This window comes from Lygodium microphyllum, chromosome 14, assembly GCF_053477565.2.
Source record: "Lygodium microphyllum isolate KBCC chromosome 14, Lygodium_microphyllum_v1.1.10, whole genome shotgun sequence".
Lineage (NCBI taxonomy): Eukaryota > Viridiplantae > Streptophyta > Polypodiopsida > Schizaeales > Lygodiaceae > Lygodium > Lygodium microphyllum.
In genome coordinates, this window is record NC_141148.1 from 131,688,081 (window position 1) to 131,704,454 (window position 16,374).

The 16,374-nt window shown below is 42.4% G+C and overlaps 1 protein-coding gene across 1 annotated transcript in view; it reads left to right on the forward strand.

Moving 5' to 3' along the window:
- SS2 (starch synthase 2) overlaps positions 1–12,844 on the forward strand; it is a 76,486-nt gene extending 63,642 nt beyond the window's left edge. The window contains exons 9-10 of the mRNA XM_087693376.1: positions 8,375–9,327; positions 12,284–12,844. Coding sequence (XP_087549502.1) covers positions 8,375–9,327; positions 12,284–12,287 — 957 coding nt within the window. The 3' untranslated portion in view covers positions 12,288–12,844. The remainder of the gene's footprint in view (positions 1–8,374; positions 9,328–12,283) is intronic.
- The last annotated feature ends 3,530 nt before the right edge of the window (positions 12,845–16,374 follow it).

Sequence of the window (16,374 nt, forward strand, 5' to 3'; positions counted from 1 at the left end):
TTCTGTTTCTGACACAGAGCCTACTGTTCCACCGGATCCTTCTGAGGAGTTACCACCGGTGGACATTCCAGAGTCTTCTACTGATGGAGAACGACGAGGGGAGGTTCGGCCTCCTCCTCGCTGGGCCCGTGACACACTCCGTGATTCAGGGATCGAGGGGGTTCCTGAGGAGTGGGGACCGCAGGATGGTCCGCGGCGGTCACGGAGGCTCCAGGCGCATTCTTCGGAGCTTGTTTGCTCCAATTATTGTTTGATGTCCCGAGTTATGCAGGATCGAGAGCCCACCTCCGTGAAGGAGGCTTTACAGTCCGCCCCATGGAAGAAAGCTATGGAAGCTGAGTTGGAGGCTATTGAGAGGAATGGCACTTGGTCACTTGTGCCACGCCCCCCGAAGAAGAAGGTGATTGGAGTCAAGTGGGTCTTCAAGACCAAATATCTCAGTGATGGTACTTTGGATAAGCACAAGGCTCGCCTTGTTGCTAAGGGTTTTGCCCAGCGCCCAGGGATTGACTGTCATGACACCTTTGCCCCTACAGCTCGTATGGCAACCATTAGAGCTGTTCTTGCTTTGGCTGGCCATAGGAGATGGCCTGTTTATCAGCTGGATGTGAAGTCGGCCTTCCTGAATGGTGATTTGAAGGAGGAGATCTACGTTGAGCAGCCTCCTGGCTTTGGTTTTTCAGATGGGAAAGTCTACAGGTTGAAGAAGGCCCTGTATGGTCTCAAGCAGGCCCCGCGAGCTTGGAACGAGAAGATTGATTCGTTCCTCCAAACTCAGTTGGGATATCGGCGGTCCAAAGCCGATCCGCAGCTGTATGTTCACACTTCCGGGGAAGGTTGTGTGCTGTTTGTATTATATGTTGATGATTTGATTGTCACAGGTGATGATGCACAGCAGGTCCAGGAGACAAAGTCAGCTTTACATCGGACGTTCGAGATGACGGATTTGGGGCTACTCCATTTCTTTTTAGGCCATGAGATTTATCAGTCTCAGAGGGGGATCTTTCTCTCCTAGCAGAGATATGTACAGGAGCTCTTGGTGTCTTTTGAGATGGAAGATTGTCGGGCCCTCTCTACTCCTATGGATCCGAACTGGAAGGCCACTTCCCATTCAGCTTCTCCTTTGGCAGATGCTTCCCGCTATCGACAGTTGATAGGGTCTTTGATTTGGCTTCTCAACACCAGGGTTGATCTATGTTTTGCTGTTGGACTCTTGGCAGGGTTCATGAGTGAACCTAAGACGGTGCATTGGCAGGCTGCTCAGAGGATACTTCGGTATCTGAGGGGGACGTCTGATTTGGGGATTCATTACCCCGCAGGGATAGATGGGTCAGATCTTGTACTTGCAGGTTGGAGCGACTCGGATTGGGCCGGTGACGTGGACCACAGGCGGTCTACAACAGGTTACTGTTTTACTTTGGGTGTAGGTGTTATTTCATGGAGTAGCAAGAAGCAGCCCACGGTAGCCCTTTCGTCTACTGAGGCGGAGTATCGGGCCGCATCTTCCACCACATGCGAGGTTGTGTGGCTTCGGAGATTGTTGGAGGAGCTTGGGTGCCCCCAGACTCGTCCTACATTGCTGCGATGTGACAATGAAAGTTGCATTGCCTTGGCGAGGAACCCTGTTTTTCATGCCCGGACGAAGCACATTGAGATTCAGTACCACTTCATCCGAGAAAAGCTTCTGGATGAGACCATCACTGTGGAGTATTGCAAGACGGAGGACAATCTTGCGGATTTGTTTACGAAGGCGCTTCCTCAGGCTCTACTTCGGCAACATTCCAGATCCCTCAGGCTTCTGCCCTGCCCAGGCTCTGAGAGGGGGTGTTAGAGAGGATCACAGCCAGGCAGGTGCAGTCTAGTCGGACTGCTGCAGTCGGACCTGCAGCAGTCGGACTGCCACGTGGCAGTCCGACTGCCTGCAGCCATTTTATTCCAGGCTGCGCCCTATTTTGGCGCCCCGTTCTAGGTGGTTTTTCGCCTATTTATTGCTGACGTTTTCAGCAGTCTGGCCACGATTCTCTGTCGCAGATTACAGACCGGTGCCGTGCAGATTTCTGTCTCTGTTCGCAGATTTCAGACAGCAGACAGTGCAGACTGCAGCAGACTTCGAGGTGGACAGCAGGTCGCATCGTCGAGGTGGAGACACGCAGTCCAGCGCACTGCGCCGTGTATATCTTTGTATTCAGCATTCTTTATACAACAGATCTTCAGTGTACACTGTCTCTTTCTCTCCCTTCTCTCTCTGCGTTCTCTCTCTCTCAGTCCTACGCTTCCGCACCGCTGCACTCTGACACAGCCTTGGAGCGCCGATATCCTAACTTCGACTGAAGAAATGAGTCAATCTTCTCGTTTCATGCACGCAGAGCTTGCTTGAGGCCATACAAGGTCTTCTTCAACGTGTAAACTTTCCCATCCGAGGATCCAAAGCGAGGAGGCAGCTCAACATAGATCTCCTTCTGCAAATCACCATTCAGAAAGGCCGACTTCACATCCAATTGATAAACAGGCCATCTTGTATGGCCAGCCAAGGTAAGAACAGCTCGAATAGTCGCCATATGAGTAGTGGGGACAAAAGTATTATGGAAATCAATGTTTGGGCGCTGAGCAAAACCTTTAGCAACAAGGCGAGCCTTGTGCTTGTCCAAAGAACCATCGCTAAGGTACTTGGTCTTGAAGACCCACTTGACACCAATCACCTTCTTGTGAGAGGGACCAGGCGCAAGAGACCAAGTGTCATTCCTCTCAATAGCCTCCAACTCAGCTTCCATGGCCTTCCGCCAATGATCAGATTACAAAGCCTCTTTCACTGAAGTGGGCTCTCGATCCTGTATAACACGGGTTAACAAACAATAGTTGGAGTAAACAAGCCCCGAAGAATGTGCCTGGTTTCTCCGTGATCTCCGTGGTCCATCTTGCGGTTCCCACTCCTTAGGGACCCCCTCGATCCTTGAATCTCGGGGGTGTCACGGGCCCAACGAGGAGAAGGACAAACCTCTCTCCGTCGCTCTCCATCTGCTGAAGACTCAGGAACATCCACTGGCGGAAGCTCCTCAGGAGTGGCTGGTGGAAAAGAAGACTCTGAATCCGAAGAAGAATCTCCATCAAGAGGCTCTGGCTCCAAAGAAACTGTCTCGAGAGCCCAACTCTCCCTTGGATCTCCAAGGACGGGGTGCTCCTCACCCCCTCTGTGGCTGGTACTTCCACGAACCGCACATCTCGGCTCGTGTAGACATCCCGCTTAACGTGATCAAACAAACGATAACCTTGGGATTGGGAGCTATAGCCAACAAAAACGTGTCGTCAGGAAGCCGCCTCGAACTTATCACGCTGCGTCTTCAGAATGTGCACATAAGCATCACACCCAAAGATCCTGAAATAAGAGACATCAGGCTTAGTCCCGAAGTAAGCCTCAAAAGGTGTCATCTTGTCAACGGCCGAAGTGGGAGATCGATTAAGGATGTGAACTGCGGTAGCCACTGCCTCGGCCCACAAAAATTGAGATGTTTATCGGTGCTCCATCATGGTGCGTGCCATCTCGATCACACTTCGGTTCTTCCGCTCCAAAATGCCATTCTCTTGGGGAGTGTTGGTGTTAGCAAACTCCTGGTGAATGCCCCTATGTGCACAAAAACAAGCAAACTCATTAGACATAAATTCACTTTCCTTGTCTGAACGCAAGGTCTTCAGTCGCCGGCCAGAATGGTTCTCCTAAAAAAGAAGCCAATCCTTGAAATGAGAGAAAGTCTCCGACTTCAAAGTCAAGAAATAGGCCCAAGTCATCCTGCTGTATTCATCTACGATCAACATGAAGTATAAGCTCCCCTTCAGAGACTCGGTCCTCATCGGGCCACAAGGATCCGTAGATACAAGCTCCATGGGTGAAGTAGACCGCCTAGAAGCTTTCTTGGGAATCGCATCCCGATGCAGTTTCTCACGAATATAGGAGACACATGGCTGATGTCTCACCACACTGTCCAGCAAGCCTCGGACAAACGACCCTTGTGACGCCTTTCGAAGGTACTCGTAGTTCAGGTGGCCAAACTGAGCATGCCATAGCTCGGACTGTGACTGAGAAGTAAGAATAAGAGAAGTAAGAGCTGAAGAAGACTTCAATTTGTAGACTCCATTCTCCTCATACCCTGCATAGAGAATCTTTCTTGATCCACGATCAAGGACTCCAACAATATCACTGTCAAACTCCACCAAGAGGCCAAGAGCACAAATCTTATGAACCGAAAATAAATGATAACCCAATCCTAGCATATGCAACACCTTAGAGGTGTGGGTACCACCATGTCCATCTGGAATAAGCTGCATCTCACCCTGCGCAGCAATAGACACAGAAGAGCTGTCTCCAATGAGAATTTGCCCACGTGAAGGTCGCAAATGGGCAACACCAATAGAAGGAGGAGTCATGTGCCGTGAGGCACCACTGTCTATAATCCACTCTCAAGCTTGGGGAGCTGTCATCACAGCATCAAAAGTTGTCGGTGTAGAGTCCTCAATGATTGCTAAGTGTAGAAAAGCAACTGATGAGGGTGCAGCCACCGCTCCAGCGTGCTTCATGTTCTTCTTGGCATCCTTCTTGTCTTTGTCTGGACAATCCTTCTTTCAGTGACCGGTCTTTCCAGAAATATGGCAAGTTGATTCCTTCTCCTTGTCCTTCTTGGATTTGTTGTTCTCCTTCTTCTTCTTTTGGTCCTTTCCCTTCTTCTGAGAGGCTTGATCAACCAATGCCTCTGATTTGGAAGCATTTTGTCCCTTCAATTGTTCCTCCTGGTCCAAGACCATAGGAACCAACTCTTCCCACCGAAGAGTCGACTCCCGCCCTGAAGCAATAAGAGCGGAATAAAAAGTACTGAATCGTGGCGGCAACTGGGATAGTAAAGCGATCGCCATGTCTTCGGAGGAAATAGGCTTCCCCGCATTTTGAACTTGCATTTGAAGCTGTTGAAGCTTGTTCATGTGTTCCCGAAGCGAAGAAGACTTATTCATGGACAAAGTCTGCATTTGCACCTCCAAAGAAACCCTCTTCATCAGGGTCATCCGGTTGTACATCTGGTCGAGCTCCAGCCATATCTCACAAGCCACCGTCAAGTGCTCGATGTGAGCTATCACGGCTGTGGTGTAAGACAGAAATTGAAAAGATCGAATCTTGGCATTCAATTTGTCCCAATGAGACTAGGCCTTGGTCAACTCTGCACGAGCATTGAAAGAGAGTTTGGACTCATCCCTCACCGAGGGCCTGTTAATCTCCTTCATCACCAATTCGGCCAAATCATAAGACTCTAAAATGGTCAACATCATCACCCGCCAGATGCGGTAATTGTCACCATCAAGCTTTTGATCCGTTGGAAGAGCTGATAGGACAGGTACCTTCCTGTCCATGATCGCCTGGAACTCCAAATCAATCTCTGTAGACATGTAACCTGCAATACCTGCACAAACGCAAAAAGCAGCCTCTGACTGTGAAAACGCAGCCTTCTAGGATTGATTCCTCCACTGCCCAAACCTTCTTCACCCGCCGGAGGCGATGAAAAGGTAAAATCTGCAATGAAAGGCCTCAAACGCAGCCTTCCTCCCCTTCGAACAGCAATAATCTGCAGCAAATTCACCGATTAGACTCCTTTCCCACAGATCCCCGCTCGCGTCAGCCTTGATCCGATGCGCAGCCCTCCCGCTCGCCCTCGAAACCTGGAAACGCAGCCTTGTGTCGCGCTAAATCTCCTCTTCAGATAGGTTCAGCCCTCAGTCAGTCCATCTTCATCGCTATGATACCATGTCAGAGTGCAGCGATGCGGAAGCGAAGGACAAAGACTGAGAGAGAGTGAACACAGAGAGAAGAGAGAGAGAGAGAGGAGACAATGTTAACGCAGAAAATCTGCGGTGAAGTATGCTGTATAAGAGTGCAGAAATACACAAGGGGGCAGAAGAAATATCTGCGTATGTCTTTGACTTGATGACCGCGATCTCCGTCAGCCCGCACAGTCTGTCTCAGCCAACAGATCTTCAAGATCAGAATCTGAAATCACTGAAGAATGATTAATCAAGTGTGCCACAAGAATCGGCTCTAAATAGCCAGTAAATAATAAATAACAGCATCAGGTCGGCTGCATTGCAGCCGACAGCAGAAAACTGCCGGACTGTGCAGTCCGACTGCATTGCTGATGTGGCACCTCCTCTGCCGTACTGTGCTGACGTGGCACTGACTCTCCAGGAAATGACTGGCTAACAGCCTAGTATGGGTAGTCCCAAGTAGGTGAACACTAAACCATAAGTCTTAAGGATATATATTTGAGTTCAATTTGTTATTTTTTAACTTCATGCTTTACAATTTACAAATTTCACCTTTATGTGCAGGTGAATGTCGATACCTTCTAGTTGATGGTGAACATTGTTGCGAGTGTGTTTCAAGAGGTTGATGAGGAGTTGATCTTTGGAGAGCTCTATAGTGAGCTAATAGCAATTGATACTTGTGACACTTGTAGTCAGTGTGCTCATTGGCGAGGAGTTTGGATAGATGGTGGTAGGGGTTTGGTCATTCAGTGCTCTTCAACATTGACGGGGAGTGGTGTGAGTGGTTTGCAATATATGTGAGGTGGGGCTCTACTAGCTCAAATCCCATGCCTCAAGATGACATCTCCTTTGCATGTAGATCCATTGCCTTGGGAGCCGTCATTTGATAATGATAGTCACCTGATTAGTGAGGAGAGTGTGAGAGTGTCTTGCCATCTACCTCCAAGGAGTCATCTTTAGACTCTCTTGGTGAGCACTCTGATGCAAATGGTAGTGATGATGATGATAATGGTACCTCATTGTAGGCCTTTCTCTCCATCCAACATCTACTTGTCTTTGTGTATCCACTTCATGTATGTAAAGCTGTAGCGCATGTTGCGCATGCAGTGGCGGGCATATGCCATAGAGATTTTGGCTTGTAACCTCATGCATTTATCTTATATATTCTAATGGCATTGCTATTTTGACTTTAAACATGCGTTATATCATCTGTAATCCAAAAAAAACAAGTGATCAAACTATGACTAAGTTGCATCGTAAGTGCAACCAAGCTATATATTGTAGTGGTGGTAGTGCATCCATTTGGACCCCATAGCCCCTTAGCCATGTACTAGTTGGTGTAGACCTACATCTTATGTCTCCTCTTGCAACATTCTGTGAGTAGTGCCAATTGGGGACTCATGTTCTGTAGTTTGTGAATGTTTATGAGCACGTAGAAGAGACCCTAAACTGTTGTGAGAGCAGCAGCTAGCACCGGTTGTATGATCTCATGTGGCACTGATGGTTTGTTGTGTATCGTCATGGCTATCATCAAATCTAAATGTTTTTCCAAATTCTGCCATCCACTTCAGAGGTCAAGCCCTTAAAAAGCAGCTTCGTACATCAAGGCTAGTGGTACTAGGATGTCAAAAAGCCATAGCTTTGTCTTTCTAGGATTTGTGTGCATTGTCTTTCTAGGTCAGGAAGGGGCCAGGGCTGCAAATCCTTGTCTGAATCTAGCATATGCAGCTCTTCTCATGGAGTCTTGGAGATCTTGGTGTCCTGAGAAAGTGACCCCAAGGTACACATATGAAGCTTACTTGCTCCAGCATCTCATCTTGGTGAGAAAGAGCCTAGGCACATAGTGGAGCTGCCTGATTTACCTATTTCATATAACAAATATACTCATCAACATTAAAGCCAAGCATACATCCTAAATCTACACCTAAATCTACACTTCATTTTAGAAAAGGGCAATAGAACCAAATGAGTGAGTGAATCAGATCAAACAAGTGAGTAATTCAAAAGTCCAAAACACAAGCTTGTCCAATGTGCACATCCTCCTCCATTTGAGATGAGCGGATTTAAGTCTACCTGACAAGAATTATTGTCTTTTTATTGCTTTGCTCATCAACATATTTCTGATAGGGAGCCAAAATCGTGCAGTAGTATGGATGGGGCAATGCTTACGTGTGGCCTATGGACACTTGTCAGCAGACTTCGAGTAATGGTGCTGCAATAATAAAGCTTGGTTGCATCTTGGTTGTCTTTTGAGTTTGTCAATCTGTAGCTCAATTTTCACTTTCCTCACTAATGATCACACCACAGGATATATAGCTTCCCTTTGAGACAAGTTTTACTCTTTCCAGTGCAGCAGTGTCTGTGCTCATAGACCTGATGGTGAATGGTCTTGGTGTATAATGAGTTACATTTTTGTGGTTCCATTCTCATACACGTATGCTGTGCCTGATCAGGCTAATCACAAATGTAGAAAGAAACCAGTGCCAGATTTTTGTTGACAGTTTTCGTTTAGTGGTAGGTGATGTGTGTGCAAAAGCTTTGACTGTTCAGGCTGTTTAAATGTGCACCTGTGCAGGGTCGTGGACCATTATCAGATTATTCATTACTTGGGCTGCCAGATCACTATATTGAAAAGTTCCGTCTGTATGACCCCATTGGGGGAGAACATATGAATATTTTTATGGCTGGTCTCATCACTGCTCATAGAATTGTTGCAGTGAGTCGTGGATATGCATGGGAATGTCAGACTCAAGAAGGTGGATGGGGCTTGGATGGTGTAATTCGTGAGCACAACTGGAAACTCAGGGGTATTGTCAATGGTATTGATGACAAGGAATGGAATCCTGAGTTGGATGTACACCTAAAAGGTGATGGATATGTCAATTACTCACTAAATAGCTTGGAATCAGGAAAGCCAATTTGTAAATCTGCTTTACAGAAAGAGTTGGGTCTTCCTGTTCATAGTGATGTTCCTATGGTTGGTTTCATTGGTCGGCTTGACCATCAGAAGGGTGTGGATATTATTGCTGATGCAATGCCCTGGATGATGGAACAAGATTTGCAGTTGGTAATGCTTGGCACAGGACGAGATGATTTGGAAAATATGCTGCGTTCTTTTGAAGGGCGGCATCGTGATAAAGTTAGAGGATGGGTTGGCTTCTCAGTTAGAACTGCACACAGAATAACTGCTGGATGTGACATCTTGTTGATGCCATCACGATTTGAACCATGTGGTCTGAATCAGCTTTATGCCATGCGATATGGCACAATACCTGTTGTACATGCAGTGGGTGGTCTTAGAGATACTGTGCAAGCATTTGATCCTTATTCTAACACAGGCACAGGGTGGACTTTTGATAGAGCAGATTCATCAGCGATGATTCATGCCCTTGGGAATGCTTTGTGGACTTACCGGGAGTTCAAAGACAGTTGGAGAGGCATACAGCAACGGGGCATGTCCCAAGACTTGAGCTGGGATAATGCTGCAGTGAATTATGAGGAAGTCATGATTGCTGCCAAGTACCAATGGTATGTCTTCACACTATATGCATCTTCATATTCTCAGAAATTTTTTGTTTCTGCAAGCAATCTCTATACAAAAGCACTACAGAGAAACTTAGTTCTTATTTGTAAACATGATTCTTAGTAAGATTGCACTTCTGAGGCATTGTATTTGTTTCCAGTTGTCTCTAATGCCATTCTACAGAGAGATATAGCTTTATTTAGTAGGCATGCAAGTATTTTCAGTTATACCTGCTAATCTGGAAATGTCAAAGATACAAGTAGTAAGGAGATAGGTGGTCCATATAGAGGATTAGTTGGAATTCTATTTGTAACATGGTTTTCTAATTCTGCTACTGAAGTGGCTCAATGATGATATAGATTATTGGCGGCAAAGTAGCGTGGAACACTTTCGAGATGCATTTGCAAATGGTCTCTACAGCGGTGGTTTGGATCATGCATGAATCATTTCATCAACTCATAGTTCTGACCCAACCTTTTGTGGTTTTGATGTTCTGTATGTTATTTGCCAAATCAAAGCACAACACATTTAGGTACTCGCCAGTTTGATTTGATTGGGCATTACTGCTGATTCTGGCTTTTCATCTAGCTGTGAATCAAACTTTTGAGAATGTATGGAGGGTGTTGGACATCTTAGCTCTAGTAATTTGACAAGTGAAGGTGACAAGGAACGATTTCTTCCTTATTTCTTCACTCCACACATCTATTTTATTAGGTTGTCAAACAACATTCCTATGAAAATCTCCTTTGCTCTCCAATTGGCCCTTGTTACAAATGATCAGCAAGCTTTATAACCAATTTCCCCCTTGGTTTGCTTGGCAAAATTGCCTTCACCGTGCTTCTTGAGTGACAAATTCAACCCAAATCACTATTAGCTAAATGGCCTCTTGAATCTCCTAAGATTTCCCTATTCTAGTGACTGAAGTTCAAGTCTCTAGGCCTTCAAATTTGAGCACACTTCTTGAGGTGACTGTCAAACCCTAACTTCTATTGTAAATCAGGGTTTACAGCAAAGATTCTTCCAAATCTCCACCTCCAATGGTTGGAACTATTGAAATTTGCTGAGAAAATCTAAGAATTGGTTGGAAGATGAGAGAGAATGCAGAGGAGAGAGACAGTTCTGAGTTTCTTTGCAAGAAAATGGCAAAAATCAGTTGCCCTGCTGCAACAACTTGTATAGCAATCACCTACTACTAGGAGCCCACAATCCGAAGTCACTGAGGTCAAAATTGCTGTCACCTAGTTCTTGGGGGCCTCAAACTGTTGTTGCTTGGTCTTGAAGCTGATCCTAATGGTTGGAAACCTCCCTGATCACCTGGCCCTTGGTCTAACAGTTTTCTCCTATTGGCTAGACTCAGAATGGTCTCTTTTTTTCGTGAAGATAATTGAATTAGGTAGTGAATATTTACAATAGACCATCAGGTCAACATTCTCCCTGTATCTCTTACTTTCTATTACATCAGAATGGTCTCTCTCTCTCTCTCTCTCTCTCTCCCCCCCCCCCCTGCAACTAGCCTCTCCTCACTTGCATGGGCAAGTTTTGTTAAGTGGTAGCCTTCCTAATCCATTTTCTAGCAATTTCCTGCAATGTTAAATTAATTTTCAGAATATTAAATGTTGAAAATTAATTTAATAATTATTTCATGCACAAAAAAAATATGATTAGACAACAACTAAGCCAATTTATCATCCAAGTATTCCTAGGCATTCATTGGCCCTTGGATTGGCATTAATCAATTAGTTAATGTCAAGTCTCTAGTGTCACATCGGCACTTGTGGCTAATAAAGTGACCTAGGCCAATTTCTGATACCAAATGCCACGTAGTACCTATCAAGTACAACTTGTTGCAACTCTTGCCTTCGGCATCGATTGATATCTTGAGGTCTAAGGTCCTACATTGTGAAATAGCTGACTTGCACCTCACATATGCTAGTCGAACGCTAAGCAAAGCATTGAAATTTCACTTCCTTGTGATAGAATCTCAACCTTGCAAAAGTGACCCCTAGAGCTGATGGTCTCGTTTTCGACATCTCTCTTGGATCTTGAACCCCACTATGATTGACTCATAATGTTAATACCCCCCAGTGCATCTTAGTAGGGACTCTTAACATCCTATTGTTTTTGCATCATCTTGGCTCACTCAATTTCAAATGCTTTGTAGTAGTCCAAAAAGCAACAATAGATGTGCTTCCATGTGTGCTGCTTGTCCAGTCGGCTTTACCCTATCGGGCTATCTCCACATGCAGTCAGATGAGCGCTGTGGAACCAAGCAATGATTAATCATGGGACAATGTATCTAGCAGGGGCATTTGATAAACTCATCATGTTTGAGGTGGGAAAAAATTATCTTAGTACAGGCAGTCTTTATCATGAGTAGCCGAACTGGTTTGCTCCTTTGAGTATGGAGTTTGTGTCTATCCAAATCACAGTCATCAGCTCTGTGTGTCTGAGATAGAAGGAAGGGGCATCCATGCTGTACATAGCATTGGAAAATGAAGTGTGCATCCATGTGTGTACGTGCCTCACTTTAAAGCAAGTTGGGATCGTCTTTTGCTGTGGCAGTCCCCATGATCTTTGCAGGAAGGTTGCTGTCTTAAGGGCTGAGTGGTTAGAAAAAGTAGGGAGCAGGAGAGGATGGCAGAGGAAGAGGAGAGAAGGGACAAAGATCCGTTTGAGGGTTTAGCACCATCTCTAAAAACAAAGTGTGAATTATAACATTAATATGCAAGCAAACTTTGGGTCCTTGTTCTCAACAAGAAATACAAACTATCTAATAAGTTACAAGGCATAATCAAGGCGCACAGTGATGAAAGTTTCTCAAGGATATGTACTCGTTGCTTTAAGTTTATTAAATGTTTAAAACATGTTGGGTGTTACTTTCTAGCTACTCAGAAAATTTTCTATTTGCAATAGGTGACCTGTATCTATTTGCTCCTTATTCTGTGAGTGGGTTCAATGCAGGTAACTAAAGGCATGCAAAAAGCATGTGGAGTGTAAGACTCTGTCTAGGCTATCACAGACGTGCTATTAATATGAATTTCTTTTGTTTGGAGCACACATATGTATGGTCCAAGTCTAGTGACATTGATGGAGTTTTTGCCCCCTTCTCTCTCACAAACAACCTCTGTATATTATTAACTGATGGCTTCCAGATCCTCTGCTGTAAGAGAGCTTTCCATCTTCTGCTTTAGAAAGGCACTTGAGGCAGGAGAGGTGCTTTAACATTCATGGCATGAAAAAGCTCTTTGTAAATTGGGCTTTTAAGAATTGAATCAGTGTATATGTTTGTATCTTTCTACTGTGGGGGTCATTCCCTCCTAGATGCTTTTGTTTATACCCCCATACCTTGGGTCTCTAGCTTCAGTCTTTTTGGGCATTCTTACTGAAGATCTATGCAACAAAATTGGGAATGCAACCAGTCCAGCATGTCTCAGGATAGTCTAAAATATCAGCTGTCATGTCTTGCTGCTTCTATTTTCTGTATTTTTGAGGAAACATTCCTAGCCATGAGGGCTTACTACATATCATGGTACTGCAATATGAGAGAAAGAGGAGAGAGAGGGAGGAGAGAGAAAGTCTAGATTCTGAGATGTCAAACTGGGCAACCATTTCACACAAGACAACAGGCAAATGAGAGCAAAAAATTTGAGGAATCTATTGCATTGATGAGTTTGGTGTCTTTTTCATAGCCCCAAATCCCCCCTCTCTCACAAATCGTCATGGAGGGGGATGCCGTTTTGCACCCAATTTAATTTTTTTAAAACATTGGCCCTTGAAAAAACTGGCATTAGGGAGCTGGGGAGATAGCGAAATGGGCCCTCCAAGAAAATTGATTAGTTTTTATTGGCAAGGTGAGGTGGGTGTTACAAGCATATTGTGAGTGTTCATGTGTTTAGTTGAAACTTTATTTCATCAAGTGCACCAACTCATTTGTCCATGCCTGGTAGTTTTGCTCGCAAATTAAACCTAATAACTTGAATAGGTGCATTGCCATGATCCTCAAGTCAGCATTGGTGCTTTTGCATTGGCTTGCTAATTATAGTGATTATTTCAAATGCTTTCTAATTGCATAAGGCAAGCCATCATTGTTTTTAGCATTTTGTTTTGGTGTTTACATAGCCAATGAAAGTAATGGCTTACAAGCAAACAAGGAAAAACAAGCATATGCCCCAAACAAAGTTTTGGTAAGGGGAGGAAAATTTTGAGTGTGTTACTTGCTAAATGATAGGAAATAGCTAAAGAAATTGCAAAGCGAATGTTGAATAAGAATTTAAAGATAGAATCACATTATAGGAGTAAGTTGCACTTGAAAATATTGATATTAGTGGCTCATCAACATAATTGCAACTAGCAAACCCTTGTAAGTGTTTAATTGTTGACGTAAATGTGAAAAGGATTTCGTAGGACATCAAAAGGTTTGTCATTTACAACCTGCCAAGGATGAAGTAATGTCAATTTGTAACTTATTCTCTTGTTGCAAGAAAGTCCATACAAAGGGCTTCGGAGTTTGTGTTGTAAATTTATATAAAGTGGAGAGTTAGAAATTCAAAAGCATTTGGTGTGTCAATGAAAGGATTTGTAAATGTGTGATCTATTATGCAATAAAAAGTTGCGGTGAAAAGCATATGATGAACGCCACATTGTTGCATAAAGTAGAACTCCTTGATTATGGTGATTTTGACGTAACAAAGCCATGTTTAAAGCATGAGGAACACAATTTGTTTATCTGAACAAAAAGGTAGAAATGAAACTCAGGGTTGATGTTATGATGCTTTAGAAAGGTACAAATATTTGTCTATTGTAGCTATGTAGGATATCAACAATATCTACTTTCATGTTGAAGTTCTAAGAGTGCGGATTCATACAAAGGATGGCATCTTTGTTCTTGTGGAGTTATCTCTAAATATTTTCTATTTAAATTTATGAAATCATAACCATTTTTATTCTAAAAATCCATTGTTTTATTCAATCTCTCTTGCAACATTAACCTTAGAAATGGACTTTCATAATGTTATGACATTCCTAAAGTAATACTCTATTAACTGATAATGTAATAAATTAATTGAAGAGGGAGTGTTGTAGATTGATCAAACACATTTTCTTTTTGATGAAGATGATTGATTTTTCACTTCTTTAGGTTTATTGAATTTAGTTGTTATGCTCAATGAGTTTAAATCCTATGATATTAACCTATTATCATTGGTGAGCCATTCAAGTGAATGTGGAACACTACCTTATATTTTTATGATTTTGCAAAGCTTTGATTGGTTTTTCACTCCCTTGGAAAACATAATTCACTATTTGTATAGAATAGATAACATTGGAGCATTTAGTGTGTTTTAAAACACATTAAACTCCAATAATTTATGTCATCATTTGTATGCATGTTTTTATGGAATCTACAAAGGGAATTATAATTTCACAAAATTGCTTGGTGCATTACATGTTAAAGCTCAAAGTATTATATATGCTTTTGCCAATAACATAGAAGTTATTTCATCCACATCTCATTCAATGGATTTTCAAACACCTTGAAGCTCTCTACGTGAAATTGCATCAACCCTTCCCATGAGAGTAGCATGACTTTGCTTAATCTCTTGTGCTTTCATGTAAAAGTATGAAGAGTCAATTTTCCACCAATTGAATTGCATTGAGCATGATAAGTTGCAACACATCATGTATCTTTGGACTTTGTAGAATTTGTATGATGTAAAAGTCATTCAAGCAACCACTAGGTGTTTGAAATGAAAGATGGATAGTCATACTAGACACATTGAATGCTTCTTATTTTGAACATGCCATGATTAGTACTTCTTTTTATGTGGCATAATTGATTGTAATGATGCATTAAACGACAACATAGGTGAATCAAAAAAAAAAAAAGGGGCCCGTGCACTATGAGTCAATATAAATTAAAGGCATGTTGGAGTAGTGATCTTTTTAAACTATATATAATAAAGAAAAATCTTGTAACTATTTTAGTTTTACGAATATAATTTTGATATTGTCATAGGTCTAATTTTTGACATATCTTGAATGCCTTATGGTTTTATTTTTTTTCTCATTGGAGCTAGGTTGATTACATCTAGAGCATAACATGCATTGCATGTCCAAGTGCCTTCAAGTTGTCTTGCTCTTTCAAGTTGTTGGTGCATGTACTATCGAAGTGTCTATATCCTTCCAAGGTAATTCAATTGCTCATTATATAATAGAATTTGGAAAAGACAAACTTCTCATTTTAGTTTTTGATCAAGGTCACACAAATATGTGTCATGCTTCCCTATAAGAATAATCTCCTTTAGAAAGCACAACGAAACAATATTTTCTTGTGATGAAGAATCTTTAGATATTTTATGTGTCTTGAGACTTGTACATAGGTACATAGCAAATAACAATGGACTTTTTTACTTTTAGCAAATTTCAATTGAAAAATACAATGTGGTTGGTTACATTACTAAGAAAAGATTACACATCTATTCAAATATCACTATGTATAATGATCAAGATAGCATATGCAATCAATATTCGCATCCTAGTTGTCTACTTTCTTAAAACTATAGGTTTTTTAGGACCATTATTCTTTGTGAAAGAATACTACGAAAATTGATTTTTTGGAAAAATACTTTTAGGATCAATATATTATAATAAATATAAAAGGATTTGAATCCAGCTCTTAACAATTTAAAAAAGCATTGCTTAAACAATGAATTGTTTATTTTCCTTCCACATATTTGGCTTTATAATCCTCTAAAACTTTCTTCATTAAGTAAAAACCATTGATAAAACTAAAATAAGTTACGACCATAAGGATCTTGTATATGTTGAATATCTATGTTTGATGTCTACAATGCACTTAAATGTTTATTTTAAAAAATATGTGCTGAGAACCTTGGTTTTGATATTGCACTGAATAATGCTATATCCCTTTTTTATGGGAGTGAATTCAAATAAGCAATCATTATTTCAAGTAATTCAAGGCATGATTTCCTTCGTTTACATGCCTCAAAGTGGTTTGAGGATCATATATTATTTCATAAGATGCATATAGAAAG